We start from the raw sequence: 18,312 nt of genomic DNA, 5'->3' as shown, positions 1-18,312 counted from the left end.
TTTAAGTTGTTAGGAATATTTAAAAATTAATTATTAGTTAGAAAAAAAAGACCTAGGTACTTAGGAGATACTGGAGAAAGAAAGAAAGAATGATTAAACATTAAAAATAAGCATAATTCAAGGCAAGGTCATGGAAGCTCCACAGACACATCCAAACTCCCTGAGGGACTGAATTGCTGGGCGGAGGGCTATGGGGACCATGATCTCGGGGAACATCTAGCTCAACTGGCATAACATAGTTTACAAAGAAAATGTTCTATGTTCTACTTTGGTGAGTAGCGTCTGGGGTCTTAAAAGCCTGTGAGTGGCCATCTAAGATACTCCACCGGTTCTACCCCTTCAGGAGCAAGGGAGAAGAAAACTAAAGATACAAGGGAAAGATTAGTCCAAAGGACTAATGGACCACAGCTACCACAGCCTCCACCAGACTGAATCTAGTACAACTAGCTGGTGTCCAGCTACCACCACTGACTGCTCTGACAGGGATTACAATAGAGGGTCCCAGATAGAGCTAGAGAAAAATGGAGGACAGGATTCTAACTCACAAAAAAAGACCAGACTTACTGGCCTAACAGAGACTGGAGAAACCCTGAGAGTAGGGCCCCCGGACACCCTTTTAGCTCAGTAATGAAGTCACTTCTGAGGTTTACCCTTCAGCCAAACATTAGACAGGCCCATAAAACAAAACGAGACTAAAGGAGCACGCAAGTCCAGGCACAAGGACTAGAAGGCAGGAGGGGACAGGAAAGCTGGTAATAGGGAACCCAAGGTCAAGAAGGAAGAGTGTTGACATGTCTTGGGGTTGTTAACCAATGTCGTAAAACAATACGTGTACTAACTGTTTAATGAAAAGCTAGTTTATTCTGTAAACTTTCATCTAAGGTACAATAAAAAAATTTCTTATTAAAAAGAAAGCATAATTTTTTAATAGTAGTAATAGAGTTAAATAACTTTTTAAAATTTAAAGAGATTGGGGTAGACTACTCTTATCAGGTAGGTCACACAAATTCCCAGGATGATAGGCCAGTGGCCCAAATTAACAAAGAGTGATATGAAATGAAGACAACATAAGACGTGAAGGCAAGATAAGACGTGAAAACAAGAAGTAAAGAGACTAAATTAAGACTGATCTAAGATGTTAGCTTCCCTTAACCCTGGAAAATAAAATTCAAATACAGTTCATTGAGACAACTGTCAGGAGTTAACATCCTCATTTATATTACTTTTGGAATGAGGCCAGGAATTATAAATTTGAAGATATTAATTTCAGAAACTAATTTTAATAGTAACATTGGGGTTGTTAAAGTAACAGCAAAAAACATTCTTTTTTGGACAAAATGTATTTTAAAATTAAAAATCACATGTAAAACAATTTTATTTTAGAGTAATGTACATTGGAGCGATGGTGAATAACCTTTATTCTACCAAAAAAGTACATTAATTAGGAAAGCACTGACTTGAAAATCTGCATACACTAGATCAACCATTTTCTAAGATTATAAACACTTACCTTTGTATATGTTGTATTGTCTGCAAACTGGGAGAGTATAATCTGTGGGTTTTTTAAATCAATACTTGCCATTCCTATTTCACCTCTGGCGAGTCCTCTCCCTTCTACAACAGCTACAATAACTGATGGGGAGTGTGCAGAAACTGCAGATGAGGATGTAGCTATTAAAATTTTTCAAATAAAGAAAACGTAAAAAAATTAATAATAATAATTTCTAGTTCTTTCTCATAAGATCTCAAAGCACCAACTCTCTAGGACATGCCTATTAATAACCAAGGAAATAACTCTTTTTCTTCTCAGAAAAGAACTTTTCATTATCCAGAAAAAATAAAAATGTTAATTGTCAAAGTATTTCACCAAAACTTAAGTTTAAAGTTAAAATTAATAAATTATACATTGTCTTATTTTTACTGGAATGGAATCATAAAAGGAACACTGAACTTGAGAGCAGAAAATCTAGATTATTTACCTTACTCTCATTTAAAAGCTATTTGAATTTGGGCAGATTTTTTCATAATATAATAATAAATCACAAAAATGTAATAAAATAACTTCCCTGCCTAACTAAAGAGCTGGCTGGAAGAATCAAATGGGATAATATAGATGAATGCATTTTATAAAAAACAAAACATTATACAACTATAAATTCTAATTATGAGATACCACTGTAAAGTGGAAATAAAAATTATAACAAAATAACCAACACTTATTAAATGCTTACTACATACCAAGAATGTTCTAAATTCTTTACTTAGATTAACTCATTTAATTGTCACAAAAATCCTATCAGATAAATACTATTTTTCCCCCATTTACTAATAAGAAGACTGAGGTAAGAATGGGCCTGGTAGAGCCAGAATTTCCACCCAAACAGCCTGGTTCCAAGCCAGTGCTCTTAACCACTACATAACCACTAATTTTGAGATCTGTGCTTTACAAGCTACGGATGTTCAGGTAAGTTGTTCAACCTTTCTAAAGCTTCCATTTCTTCACTGTAAACTGGAAAAACCAGGACCTATTTCATAAGGTTGTTATGAGAATGGAATACGATAAAGTAGAAGTATTTTGTAAATAATATGAAGTTGTTTAAATAAAGAACATTATTCCTGGTTTAAAAAAAAGTCAGACTGAAAAATATTTTAAATTCTACTTTCAAAGAAGTAAAATTATGTTTTATTCCCTTGTCACTCTATAAATTCATCTCTTTAAATGTTCTGCATCCTACTTTGGTGAGTGGTGTCTGGGGTCTTAAAAGCTTGCAAGCGGCCATCTAAGATGCATCAATTGGTCCCAACCACCTGGAGTAAAGGAGAATGAAGAACAACATGGACACAAGAAAAGTATTAGCCCAAGAGACAGAAAGGGCCACATAAACCAGAGACTTCATCAGCCTTAGACCAGAAGAACTAGATGGTGCCCGGCTACCACCAATGATCACCCTGACAGGGAACACAACAGAGTCCCAGATAGAGCAGAAGAAAGGTGGGATGCAGAACTCAAATTCTAGTAAGAAGACCAGACTTAATGGTCTGACTGAGACCAGAGGAACCCCAGAAAGCATGGCTCCAGTATTCTCTATCAGGCCAAAACTAAAAGAATTTCCGAGGCCAACTCTTCAGACAGGGATTGGACTGGACTGTGGGATATAAAGTGATACTCGTGAGGAGTGTGCCTCTTAGCTCAAGTAGATACAAGAGACTAAACGGGCAGCTTCTGTCCGGAGGTGAGATGGGAAGGCAGAGAGGGTTAGGAGCTGGTTGAATGGGTATGGGGAATCAGGTGGAAAGGAGGAGTGTGCTGTCACAGTATGGCGAGAGCAATTAGGGTCACATAACTATGTATAAATTTTTGTACGGGGAAAAAATCAAAATAAATTCATCTCATTCCCCCTCTCCTTTCACCCCGACCCAGATTCCTTTTTTCTCTTATGTTCTTTTATTATAATGTCTATAAAAATACCTATCCATTTATGCTGAGTCAGTAGTCAACTTCAGAGTTCATTTAAAAATCTATTGTTGTTTAGATCTCAGAAGCTTTTCCCCATGAAAGCAATGTTATAAATGATGATTAAGTTTACATTAGGTCTATAGAAGTCAGTTTAAACTGTGTCATAACTGCAATAGAGCTGTTCTTCCTATTTTTAACTGGAAAATAAATACCAACTTGCAGTAGAAATTCAGTACACTCAGAACATATCTCCCCTAAACTTCTAAAGGAACATTTACAGTTAACTCTCTATCATAAATAATATTGTAATGAACATATTGCACATAACTTTTTTGTGGATTTCAGATTATTTCCTTAAAATGAATCCTTAGGAGTCAAATTACTAGAGCAAAAGGGAATCACTATTTTTTAAGGATCTCAATATATATTTCCAAATTTCTTTTAAGAAATTTTGCACCAATTTTTGTTCCATTTGCAGCATATGAGAAAGGCCAAGCTTATTGTATCCTCACCATGATGCTCTTCTAAAACATATTACTATTATTATTATTATTATTGCTAACTTAATGGACTGGTGCTTAAATGTGTTTTTTTTTTTTTTTTTTTTTTCAGTTACTATCAAAATCAAACATCATTTCACATATCCAAACCAAAAAAACTTACTGCCATCAAGTCAGTTCAGACTCATAGCAACCCTATAGGACACAGTAGAACTGCCACACTGGGTTTCCAAGGAGCAGCTGATAGATTCGAACTGCTGACCTTTTGGTTAGCAGCCTAGCTCTTAACTACTGCACCACCAGGGTTCCTTCACATATCCAGTTGTTATCTATATTTTCTCCTGTGACAGTTGTCTGTTTATATCTTTTTTATACAATTTTTATTGGGTCTTAATGTTTTTCAATCTGTTTTTATGATAACTTCATAAATCAATGACAGTAATTTATATTTGCTACCAATCTTAATTTTTTTTGCTATCCCAGAGATTTCTATTTTTGTATAAACAATCTTCTCCTTTATAATTTCTTCCATTGATTTTCTGCTAAGAAACTCCTCCTCCATTATATTTGAGATATTTGATATTCATTACTATTTTCTTCTAATCTTTTTAGTTTTTGTTCATTTTGATATTTCACCTGGGAAAAACTTGGAGCAGTAAATTTGACTGCCCACCATGTCTGAAGTAAACGATGGCCAGAAATACAGATCTATACTTGCTCATGGGCCATTGCTAATAGTTTAGCTGAATGGTCAGAAACTCAGAAGAAACTGGATTGGAAGACTGGTGACGTGGAAATTTGGGGATGAGCTATCTGGATGGACCTTTCAGAATGGACCTATTGAAAACTGTGAAAACATTTGTGTCCCATGTGAATCTCACCAAAGGGTATCCATTATAGAGAAGACTATAATTATTTGGACAAAATAATGTGCTCTGTGATATCAGTCAGTTTCTTTCCCCAGTTGCCTCAGCGCTTCCTCAATGGATGCATGAATAAAGTATCCATAGAGGCAGGAAGGGAGGCCTTGCATGGGCTCAAAAACATGGAATTCCCCTTACCAAGGCTGAGCTGGCTACACTACTGCTGAGTGCATAACCTGCCAGTAGCAGGTTGTGTCCTTAGTATGGCACCATTTCTCAGGTGAACCAGTCTGCCACTTGGTGGCAGGCTGATTACATGATCTCACCATGGAGGGGGTAAACACTTGTCCTCACTGCTATAGACACATATTCTAGATATGGATTTCCCTCCCTGTACATAATGCTTCTGCCACAATTACCATCTGTGAACTCACAGAATGCCTTTTCAATTATCATGGCATTCCACACAGTATTGTGTCTGTGGAAGTATATCAGTGAGCTCATGCCCATGGAATTGACTGGTTTTACCATATACTCCATCATCTAGAAGTGGCTGGCCTAAATGAAAGATGGAATGGCTTACTGAAGACTCAGTTATGAAGCCAAATAGGAAACAACACCCTGAAAACATGGGGCTGTATCTTACAGGATGTGGTTTATGTTTTGAATGAGAGACCATTAAATGATGCTAGCCAGATGACTGACCATTGCCAGAATACACAAGTCTGGGAAACAAGGGGTGGAAATGGGAGTGGCTCCTCTCACTATCACAACTACTAACCCACCTGAAGAATTTTTGCTGCCTGTCCTGGTAACTTTGAGCTCTGCTGGTTTAGAGATCTTTGTCCCCAAGAGAGTAATGGTTCCACCAGTGACACAACAACAGTTCTACTGAATTGGGAGGTTGCCACCTGGACATTTAGGGCTTCTTATTTGTGCTACTGAGCCAACAGGCAAAAAAAAAAAAAAGGAGGTTAATCTACTGGCTTGCATTATTGATCCTGATTACCAAAGGGAAATCATGTTGCTAGACACAATGGAAGCAAAGAGGACTATATCTGAACCCAGGGAGTCTCTGGAGCATCTCTTCCTACTTCGATGTAAAGGTTAATGGAAAACTAAACCAAAACCACAAACCAAACCTGGTGCCATCAAGTCGATTCTGACTCATAGTAACCCTATAGGACAGAGTAGAACTGCCCTATACGGTTTCCAGGGAGCAGCTGGTGGATTCAAACTGCCGACCTTCTGGTTAGCAGCCAAGGTCTTAACCACCGTGCCACCAGGGCTCCAACGGAAAACTACAGCAACCAAAAAAATGGCACGACGACTGAGAACTTACATCCTTCAGAAATGATGGTTCGGGTCACTCTACCAGATAAAAAACCCAGAGCAGCTAAGCTTCTGGCTGAGGGTAGGGAAATATGGAATGGATACTTAAAGAAGAAAGCCAGAGATATCAACTATGACTTCATGACCTATTACAGAAACAAAGACTATAGTAGCTTTGCATATTTTCTCTATGCCTGTTATATACATGTGTTTATTTGTATATACTAAGGAGTCCATGGGTGACACAAACAGTTAAGTGCTCGACTACTAGCCAAAAGAGGAACCTTGGAAGACAGTCCTTTGCTTCTTGGCAATCTGTTTCTGAAAGGTCACATCCCATGGAGCAGTTTTACTCTGCACACGTGGTGTCACCATGAGTCGGAATTGATTCAACGGCAACTAACAACAACATTTACATATATTAACCATTTTATTCTTCTCTTTACTTTCTGTTTAAAAAAAACAAAACTATACAAGACATTGAAGGTTAAACCAGAGACTCTATCAGCCAGAGACTAGAAGAACTAGATGGTGTCCAGCTACCACCACTGACCGCCCTGATAGGGAACACAACAGAAAGTCCCTGACGGAGCAGGACAAAAGTGGGGTGCAGAACTCAAATTCTAGTAAAAATACCAGACTTAATGGTCTGACTGAGACTGGAGGAACCTCAGAGGACATGGCCCCTGGACTCTCTGTTAACTCAGAATTAAAACCATTCCCGAAGCCAACTCTTCAGACAAAGAATAGACTGGACTATAAGACATAAAATGATACTCATGAAGAGTGTATTTCAAGTAGATACACGAGCAGCTCCTGTCCAGAGGCAAGATGAGAAGGTGGAAAGGGATAGGAGCTGGTTGAATGGACATGGGACACAGGGTGGAAAGGAGGAAGGCATAGTCACATTATAGGAATAGCAACTAGGATCACATAAGAATGCATGTATAAATTTTTGTGTTAGAAACTAACTTGGAGCTGTAAACTTTCACCTAAAGCACAATGAAAAAAAAAAAAAGGAAAAAAAACATATTGAAGGGTAACTTTACAATTTAGTCTTTAGGTAACAGAATATTTAGTGGGATCATGACTGAATTAGAGATAATATAGCCTATGATGGATGAATGTTGGGACTATGAGTTTTCTCATTTCGGGGATGAGTGAGAACTTCTTCACTTGTAGAAAGGATAGATGTATCTGGTTAGATAAAAGTTAAGAGTTGTTTTAAGGAAGTCCAAACATATGTAGAAGAATATATACAGAAACTGAGTAGCAAAGCAGTGGACTATGCCAGTTATCAATTTATTGTCTCTCAGCTCTAAATATACCCTTCAATATAAACTCTGCAATAATGGATGAAATTCTTTCATAAACTCTGCAATAACAGATGAAATTATCCTTTAAAGTGAGCATGATGGTAAGCTTTCTCAGTAGAGGACACTGGGGAAGAACCTTACAGGATGAAGAGGCTCTACTGCATTTTCCAGCTGCAGCACGGTGGGTCAGCAGTGTCGGTATGAGGACATCAGTGGTGCTTATAGTGATCACCTTCCCACTTCCCTTTCAGTACAAACATCCTGCACTCTAGGCCTCCTTCCGGTGTCCTGATTCCCTCTGCTCTTTCATCCTCTTCCAAAGTTTGTCTCCCACAGTCCTCTTGATGCCACAGTCCTCCTGACAGGGAGATCTGCACACGCTGGCACCTCCATTCCCACTGCATACCCACATGCCAGCCACCACCTGCCACTTACCCACCCTGCCTGCCTTCTGTTTGCCCGGGAACTGCAGGCCAGCTCTGGCCTGGGAACCAGCAGGCTTAACCATTCAGTAGCAGTTCAATTACACCGTCTCCAATGTGATCGGAACCACAGCCTTGGGGACAGAGATCACAGGGGTACCCCTTTCCAAATTTGTCCTTCCTTGGGTACTTTCCCTCAGCCCTAAGGTGTCCTAAAGAGTTTTCTTATATTCTAGATCTACTATTGTATAATAGTTTAACAATTCTTTGTACCTGTTTAAATCATTGTATGGTTCTTTTAATTGGATCCACATGCTAATCTCTGCCTTCATGAAGTTTATAGTCCAGCAGAGAAGAGACTAACTAAAATAGCAATTTTAGTAAAATGGGAGCACATAGCAGGGACAGTTAACCTAGGTTTACAAGGGTCATGGAAGATTTTCTAAAAGAAATAACATCTAAGCTTACCCATTAATCCGTTGCTATAGAGTTGATTCCAACTCATAGCAACCCTATAGGACACGGTAGAACTGCCCCATCGGGTATCCAAGGCTATACTCTTTATGGAAGCAGACTGCCACATCTTTCTCCCACAGAGCAGATGGTAGGTTTGAATCGGGTGGCAGCCAAATGCTTAACCACTGAGCCACCAGGGCTCCTCTTTCTAAGCTTAATTTGAAGAATAAATAATAACTGACCATAAGACTAGGGAAAAAAAGTTTTCTAATCAAAGGAAATAGCATGAACAAAGGCCTGAGGGTGAGGTACAATGTTTAAGGTACTGGAAAAAGGTTCAGAATGACTGAAACGCAGAATACAAGTAAGGGAGTGGTACGAGACGATGCTGGAAAGACTGGCTAGAGTGAGATTATGCAGTCCTCCATTAACTATGTCAAGATATTTGAACTTGATCTTAACAGAAATGGGAATCCAAAAACTATTAGAAATAATAACAGCGTGTCAAAGTGGCTGACTATAAAAATCAATAAACAAAAATCAATGGTATTTCTATATACCAGCCATAAACACTTAGGAAATGTAATTTTTTTTAAAGACAGTACAATAGCCACAAAATAATAAGGTACCATAGCAATAAATCTAATAAAAATGTATAAAACATCTATGTAGAGAATTATAAAACTTTATGGAAAAACACTAAATAAGATCTAAGTAAACATAGAGATATACCTTGTTCATGGTAGAAAGATTCAATATTTCAATTTTCCCTAAAAGGATCTATTGACTCAGTGCAAGCGTAATTCCAATCAAAATGTCAATGTTATTTTTTTGTTTGTTTTTTGTGGAACTTGATAAACTAGCTAGTAATTTATATGGAAGAGCAACGGCCTAAGAAGAGCCAAGACTGTTGTGAAGAAGAATAAGGTGGCCGGTGGAGGGTAAGGATGGTACCATTTCCCTACTTGACATCAAGACTTATTTTAAAGATAAGGACAGTATGATATTGGCAGAGAGATAGACATAACAACCCATGGAAAATAAAAAAGCTAGAAGCAGAACCATACATATGTGGGCCTATGATCAATGAAAAAGGTAGCATTGCAAGTCAGTAATAAAGGATATTTAAGAAATAGAAATTATCTCTATAGGGAAAAAATGAAATTGACTTTCTGCCTCATGTTATAAAAAAATCAGCTCCAGGTAGATTGAAAACATCAATGTGAAAAGCAAAACTTCACAACTCTTGGGAAAAAAACATAGGACAAAGATGATGTTCCTGAACAGAACATAAAAAGCAATAATCATAAAAGAAAACACTGATAAATTTGACCAAGAATTCTGACTTCTGCTTCTGGGAATGGTGGACAAGTTATTTGAATCAATATTCCCACCGAAGACAACAAACTCCTAGACACAGTATAAGCAAACTTACAAAAAAACCCAAAAAATCTTAAAAGCATTTAAGAGTTTTATGAATGTGTGTGCGTGGACTTCTCAATTTGTACCACTTAAATATGTGCAGCTTACTGTATGTTCATTATACCTGAATAAAACTGTTAAAATATATTATGAGGTCATACTGACACTTCCAATTTAATTTTTAAAAGTATTAGAGAGGAAAAATGTGGGGTTATGTGCCACTGAAATATGGGTACACCATTGACATCTTTGGCCCCTCAAGGGCCCACTGATCTCTTTCTCGTCGCTGACAAGTCTCAACATGTTGTGTTCAGCATATGGGCCTGTTGAGACTTGTCAGCGATGAGACGGAGATTAGGCATGACTTGTTTTTCCAAAACCTATTGTCTTGTTACTGACTGGCTTGTTTATCTGAAGTCCATTCTCCCTTGCCCGAAACTTATTGTTACTCACCCAAAGCCCTTTGTTCTGTTATTTGCTTCACTGCTTGCTGTACTGACTATAAATAAACTCCTGGGACTGAAGCCGGGGTCGACTCCTCTGAGTGACCCTCCTTGGCCCCACTTCTCTGTAAGAGTTGTGCAGTTGATTACCGTCGCCATCGCTGTTCCGACAGAAAAAGATTCTGAGGAATTTCTGGGCCAAGATACAAGAAGCTACAAGAATCCAGAGAACGAAGCCTAGCACAAGTAGCCAATTTTCTCTTGTTACTATTTGCCTATCTGAAAGTTTGGAAGTTAAAAAAAAAAAAAAACTGGAAAAACATATACCATATAAACACTAACCAAAACAAAAGTAGTGTTTCTATATTAACAGCAGAAAAAATAAATTTTAAGGCAATAAGTATCTAGAGATGAAAAGGGTCATTTCATAATGAGAAAAAGTTTACTTCACCTGGAAGATAAAACAATCCTAAATTTTTATGTTCCTACTAAAATAGCTTCAAAATATATGAAACAAAAAATTAACAGTACTATAAAGAGAAATAGACAAATCCACAATCATAATGGGAAATTTTAACATACTTCTCTAATAATTGACAGAACAGATAAAAAATCAGTAGTGATGCAGAAGATTTAAACAACATAATTTTTAAATGACCCAATAAACATACATATATACATAACTATAAAAGCCATATTCTTTCTAAGCAGATACAGAATATTTATTAAAAACTGTGTCAAGAACTTCTGTTCATCAAAAGACATCATAAAGGGAAAATAAAAGCCACAAACCTAGAGAAGAAATAAATAATACAAATAAACAACAAAAGATTCAGTATCCAGAATATATAAAGAATTGCCACAAATCAAGAAAAATAAACTAAAAAATGGGAAAAGACAGTCATTTCTCAGAAAAGGAAAGATATGTAGCCAAAAAGTACAGAAAAAGATAATTAACCTCATTAGTAATCAGGAACATTCAAATTCAAACTACAGTAAGATACTATTTTACAACTCTCTAGATTGGTTTAAATATTAAGAAGTCTGACAATATCAACTGTTGGAAAGTATGTAGATCAGTAAGAACTCTCATATGCTGCTAGTAGGAGTGTTCATAGTAGAACCACTTTGAAAAACAATCTGTCATTATCTTATTAATTTATACATCACGTACCCTATGACTAAGCAATTTCATTGCTAGATACGTATCTTAGAGAAACTCATATAATGAAGACCTATTTCATCCATTTATCCCTCAAGAACATCTAGCAGATTAAGATTAAAAATTAAAATTGAAGGATTAAAAAAGAAAACAATAATATAAGGATCAACTTCTAGATTAAATAAATATCATGTATAATAGAAGAAGTACAGCCAGAATGCTCCTTAGAAGTGAGGGTGGCAAGACTTCGTCTCATGGACTTTAGACATGTTATCAGGAGGGTCAAGTCCCTGGGGAAGGATACTATGCTTGATAAAGTAGAGGGTCAGTAAAAGAGAGGAACATCCTCAGGAAGATGGATTGACAACACAGTGGCTGCAACAATCAGCTCAACATAACAACGATTGTGAGGACGGCCCAGGACTGGGTAGTATTTTGTTCTGTTGTACATAGGGTCACTTGAGTTGGAATTGACTGGACAGCACCTAACAACAACAACAACAACGTATAAAAGGGAGAACTTTCTCTTTCTTGTGCTTTATTGCCTGAATGGCTTAAATAACGTAGACATACACTTATTAACAAATATTAGAAACTATGTAGGCTTATTAATCTAGCCCCAAATTATGAATATGGGTAAACTGATGTATTTATCTTTCAATCATCCATATTATTAGTTATAAATAACATCAAATAGATCTAACTACCTAATTTACAGTTTACAAAACTTTAAGAGTTTCAAAATATCATCTGGGTCAAGCTTCTATTCATTTTACCTGAATATCCCCCTTGAGGTGTCCAACTTCTATAACCTGATCTCTGGGGATTTCCAGCAGACAATGGAGTTTTTAGTATTTGAGGATAATTAGTGTCTCTTGCAGAAGATGAGCTTGTACCAAAAGTAAAATTTGATGCAGCTGTATTTTCTGCATAAGATCTTCTGTTTCCAAAGCATGAACCTAAATTAGCAAAATTAAGTATCAATTCTTAAAGTTTAAATATTATGTAATTAATGATGTATTAATCCCTAAATTTATACTATCTTTACTTTCAATAAAAATTCATTCTGATTTTAAAAAATACAGCAAATTATGACTAATTTAATAACATTATCGATAAACAATCTTGTTCTAAAATATATGAAAAAGTGCTTGCTAATATAGATCTTGTTTCTCTCATTTCACCAAGACTCCTCTTGCTAAAATCATAAATTAACTTCTAATCTTCAAATACATCAGACATGTTTAATTTGCAGAGTAATTAATAGACCTCTTTTCCTTTGTTGACTTTCTCATTGAAACTCTCTCCTCCCATGCAAATGACATAGTAAAGAGTTTTAAATTAGACTGACTTGGATTCAGTTCCTTGTTTAGGTACTTACCTGTTGATATATGATATTCTTTATTTTACAGGGTTATCATAAAATATGAAAGAATGTACATAAACAGCCTAGTATAGTGTCTTGGCACATAGAAGTTAAAAAAAAAAAAGCATGGGTTCTACTATTCCCTTGATTTCCATAACAACTCTCTATCTTAATTCTCCTAAAATCATTTGCTTTTAGTTTCCTTGGCTAGAATCTTTCTTCCTCTGTCTGCCTCTTAACTGTTGGCCTCCCAGGGTTCCATAGTTTTCATCTTCTCTCACAAATTAACATTACAAATTCTCCTGAGGCATCTTATCTATTCTATTGGTCTTTATTAAATCTATCTCCTGACCATTCTCAAACCTTCATATACAGCCCTGACTCCTGTCTTATAGGGTAGACCAGGGATCGGCAAACTTTTCGTAAAAGGCCAGACAGTAAATATTTTAGGCTTTGCAGACCATACATTCTCTGGCACATTTACTCAGCTATGTCACTGTAGCTCAAAAGCAGACAGAGACAATATGTAAATGAATGAGCATGACTATTTTGCAATAAAAATTTATTTGTGGACATTGAAATCTAAATTTTATATAATTTTCACATATCACAAAATATTCTTCTTTTCATTTTTTCCAACCACTTAAAAATGTAAAAGCCATTCTCAGCTCTAGACTTGCATTGTTCGATACAGTAGCCACCAGCCACATATGGCTATTTTAATTAGAATTAATTAAAAATGCAGTTACTCAGTCACACTACCCACATTTTAACTGATCAAAAGCCACATTTGGCTAGTGGTGACCATACTGGACAGCATAGACACAGAACATTTTCCTCATCACAGAAAGTTCTATAAGACAGCACTCTAGAGCCTATATCCAGTTATATTCTGGATGTAAACCTTTAGATATCTTCAGAATTTCCAAATGTCCAAAAATTAACTTATCTTTCCTTCAAAATCTATTTCCTCTGAAGGCAGGGCCAAGATGGTGGAGTAATCAGACTCTTCTGGTGGCACCTCTTACAAAAAACACCCGAAAAAAACAAGTGAATCGATTATATATGACAATCTAGGAGCCTTGAACATTAAAGGCAAAGCTGAGGAATCAGATTGAGTGGCACGGGGAGGGAGAGATGGTTCAGAAGCAGCAAGGAGTTGCGAGAACTGACCCGGCAGGAGGGGGAGCCATTCAGGCCGGATCAGCTCGTACTGTGTGGTAAGGAAAGCAGCGGTGCTCAGGAGGCATTTTCCACATCAGGAGAGAGCCAGCAGCAGACAGTCTACTTAGCCATCCAGCACCAGTGAGAAGTAGCCCTTGATCAGCGAAAGATAAGTACTTGCGTCTGGCCTACCACAAGGATCAAAAAACGCTTCCTTTCGGGAAAAACCTCTCTCCCACTTGCCTCCCCACTCCCTGCTCTGCACTGGGTCTGGGAAAGCTAGGACCCATCACGCACCCTGAGACATTCTCCTGGCCTTGGAGAGGGAACAAATTAACAAACAGGGGTAAAAACAATCTGCCAGCTCCCCTAAGCCAGGATCTCAGGGTAGGCACAACTCCTTTGGCTATGCACAGGCACAAGGGGGTCCATGGAATTTGAGTGCCTTTCTCCCTGCACGGACTTGTGTGGTTCCATTTTAACAGCATAGGCCCTCATTACCACAGTACAACAGGGTATATACCTGAAGTCTAACTTCAACTGTTTCAGCTGTGAAGTGGCAGGTTTGATACTGCTCTGTCCATTAAGCAAGGTCTTAACCTACCCACATCAGGGGCCTGAGGACTGGTGCTGACACCCATGCCACCTAATCACCTGCAACATGGGCCCAAGAATAAGCTGTGCCCCCAGTCCTTACAGCTAACAGCTTACATGCTCATAGTCTGGCTGCAAAACCCACCCACCTACATGCTCTAGGGAACAGGGACACACTTTCCTCCCAGACACTCAGGGGCAGCCATCGGGCCCACTGCCTTCCTCAGCATGTGAGCCCCTGTTGTGCCTACACCAGTCACCCATGCCTGTCTAGGACTGTAGGTGAGAGCCTACACCACACACTTGGTGGCTGACTATCTGGACACCTGAGTTGAATCCATACGGGAGGAGTGGGCAGACTCCTGGGCACACATACTCAGTGGCAGTTCTGGCCACATGGTGGCAGGACGTTGGACCTGCAGGGGCACCGGTGATTGGGTTAGCTTACATGAGCAGCCTATTTGGGCATATCAAAACAAAACAAAACAAGAAGTTAGGACACAGTAAGCAAACATAAAAAAATATATAATAACTTATTGATGGCTCGGAGATAACAGTCAATATCAAATCACACAAAAAGGCGGGCCATGATGGCTTCAGCAAGTTCCTAAAATAAAGAATCAAGGAATTTTCCAGAAACAGAAATTCTTGGAATTACCGGAGGCAGAATACAAAACATTAATATACAGAACTCTTCAACATATCAGGAAGGAGATTTTGCAAAATGCATACCAAGCAATAGAGGAACTTAAGAAGATTAGAGAGAGCATAATGACAAATTTAACGGGCTACAAGAATCCACAGAGAGACAACAATGAGAAATCCAGAAGATTAACAATAAAATTTCAGAATTTGACAACTCAACAGAAAGCCATAGGAGCAGAATTGAGGCAATGGAAGTCAGAATTACTAAGATTGAAGACAAAGCACTTGACACCAAATTATTTCAGGAAAAATCAGATAAAAAGATTTAAAAAAATGAAGAAACCCTAAGAATTATGTGGGACTCTATCAAGAGGAATAACCTACAAGTAATTATAGGATCAGAATGGGGTGGATAACACAAAAAACAGAGAATTGTTGAAGATTTGTTGGCAGAAAACATCGCTGATATTGTGAAAGATGAGAAGATATCTATCCAAGACGCTCATCGAACCCCACATAAGGTAGACCCCAAAAGAAAGTCACCAAAACATAATATAATCAAACTTGCCAAAACCAAAGATAAAGAGAGAATTTTAAGAGCAGCTAGGGATAAACAAAAAGTCATACACAAAGGAGAATCAATAAGACTAAGCTCGGACTACTCAGCAGAAACCATGCAGGCAAGAAGGCAATGAAATGGCATATATAAAGCCTTGAAGGAAAAAAATTGCCAGCCAAGAACTATATATCCAGCAAAACTGTCTCTCAAATATGATGGCAAAATTCGGGCATTTCCAGATAAACAGAAGTTTAGGGAATTTGCAAAAACCAAACCAAATTACAAGAAATACTAAAGGGAGTCCTCTGGTTAATAACAACCCAAGACAAGAACAAAGGACATACAGAGCAACTAGATATCAACCCAGATAAGGAAGTCACAAAAATAAATCAAAGCTAAAACACTGAACATAGGGAAACAAAGATATCAATATGTAAAAGATGACAACATTAAAACAAAAAAGAAGGACTTAAAAATGTAGACATAGATTTTTCAAATGGAAAGGAAGTCAAGGCAATATAAAGAAATAAACGACTGGTAAAAACTTAGAAAAATAGGGGTAAATATTAAGGTAACCACAAAGGAAACTAACAATCCTACACGTCAAACTAAAAAACAAGAAAAATATAAAGACTCAGCAAACACAAAAGCAACAACAATGAAAAAGATGAAAAGAAAATACATATAGAAATGCGACTCAGCACAGAAAATTAAGTGGAACAAAGAAACTGTCAACAACACACAAAAAAAGACATCAAAATGACAGCACTAAACTCATACCTATCAATAATTACACTGAATGTAAATGGACTAAATACACCAATAAAGAGACAGACAGTGGCAGAATGGATTAAAAAACATGATCTGTCTATATGCTGACTATAAGAGACACACCTTAGACTTAAAGACACAAACAAACTAAAACTCAAAGGATGGAAAAAATATATCAAGCAAACAACACTCAAAAAAGAACAGGAGTGGCAATATTAACCTCTGAAAAAGTAGACTTTAAAGTAAAATCCGCCACAAAGGATAAGGAAGGACACTATATAATGATTAAAGGGTCAATACACTGGGAGGGCATAACTATAATAAATATTTATGCACCCAATGACAGGGCTCCAAAATACATAAAACAAACTCTAATAGCATTGGAAAGAAAGATAGACAGCTCCACAATAGTAGGAGACTTCAACACACCACTTTCGGTGAAGGACAGAACATCCAGAAAGAAGCTCAATAAAGACACGGAAGATCTAAATGCTACCATCAACCAACTTGATTTCATGGACATATACTGAACACCCCACCCAATGGCAGCCAAGTATACTTTCTTTTCCAATGTACATGCAACATTCTCCAGAATAGACCACATATTAGGCCACAAAGCAAGCCTTAACAGAATCTAAGGCATTGAAATATTACAAATATTACAAAGCATCTCTTTGGTGAATGACGTCTGGGGTCTTAAAAGCTAGAGAGCAGCCATCTAAGATGCATCCATTGGTCTCCAGCCACCTGGAGTAAAGTAGAATGAAGAACACCAAAGTCACAAGCAAAGTATTAGCTTAAGAGACAGAAAGGGCCACATAAACCTGACACTGCATCAGACTGAGACCAGAAGAACTAGATGGTGCCTGGTTAACACCAATCACCGCCCTGACAGAGCACACAACAGAGAGTCCCTGATGGAGCAGGAGAAAAGTGGGGTGCAGAACTCAAATTCTGGTAAAAAGACCAGACTTAACGGTCTGAGACTGAAGGAATCCCAGAAATCATGGCCGTGGACTCTCAGTCAACCCAGAACTAAAACCATTCTCAAGGCCAACTCTTCAGACAAAGATTAGACTGGACCATGGGATGTAAAATGATACTCGTGAAGAGTGTGCTTCTTAGCTCAAGTAGATACATGAGACCAAATGGGCAGCTTCTGTCCAGAGGCGAGATGAGAAGGCAGAGAGGGTCAGGAGCTGGTTGAATGGACATGGGAAATCTGGGGTGGAAAGGAAGAGTGTGCTGTCACAGTAGAGGGAGAGCAACTTGGGTCACAAAACAATGTATGTATAAATTTTTGTATGAGAGACTAACTTGAACTATAAACTTTCACTTAAAGTACAACAATAAAATAAAAATAAAATTTTAAAAAACTCCCAACAAAAAAAACCCTGGCCTGGACGGTTTCACCAGAGAATACTACCAAACTTTCAAAGATTTAACACCACTACTACCAAAGCTATTTCAGAGCATAGAAAAGGATGGAACACTCCCAAACTCATTCTATGAAACCAGTATAACCCTGATACAAAAACCAGGTAAAGACACCACAAAAAAAGAAAATTACAGACCAATATCCCTCATGAACATTGATGCAAAAATCAACAAAATTCTAGCCAATATAATTCAGCAACATATCAAAAAAATAATTCACCATGATCAAGGGGGATTTATACTAAGTATTCAGGGATGGTTCAACATTAGAAAAACAATCAGTATAATCCATCACATAAATAAAACAAAAGACAAGAACCACATGATCTTATCAATCGATGCAGAAAAGGCATTCGACAAAGTCCAACACCCATTCATGATAAAACTCTCAACAAAATAGGAA

At 37.5% G+C, this 18,312-nt stretch overlaps 1 protein-coding gene across 1 annotated transcript in view; it reads right to left on the bottom strand.

The window, feature by feature from the left end:
* Positions 1–18,312, bottom strand: part of MSH4 (mutS homolog 4) — a 125,749-nt gene that overhangs the window by 91,505 nt on the left and 15,932 nt on the right. Inside the window, exons 2-3 of the mRNA XM_004369069.2 lie at positions 12,150–12,332; positions 1,511–1,671 (exon numbers count right to left, since the gene is read on the bottom strand). Coding sequence (XP_004369126.1) covers positions 1,511–1,671; positions 12,150–12,332 — 344 coding nt within the window. The remainder of the gene's footprint in view (positions 1–1,510; positions 1,672–12,149; positions 12,333–18,312) is intronic.

The sequence above is a fragment of the Trichechus manatus genome, unplaced genomic scaffold (assembly GCF_000243295.1).
Source record: "Trichechus manatus latirostris isolate Lorelei unplaced genomic scaffold, TriManLat1.0 scaffold00003, whole genome shotgun sequence".
In the NCBI taxonomy this organism is placed as follows: Eukaryota; Metazoa; Chordata; class Mammalia; order Sirenia; family Trichechidae; genus Trichechus; species Trichechus manatus.
This window is presented reverse-complemented; position numbering and strand designations above follow the sequence as displayed.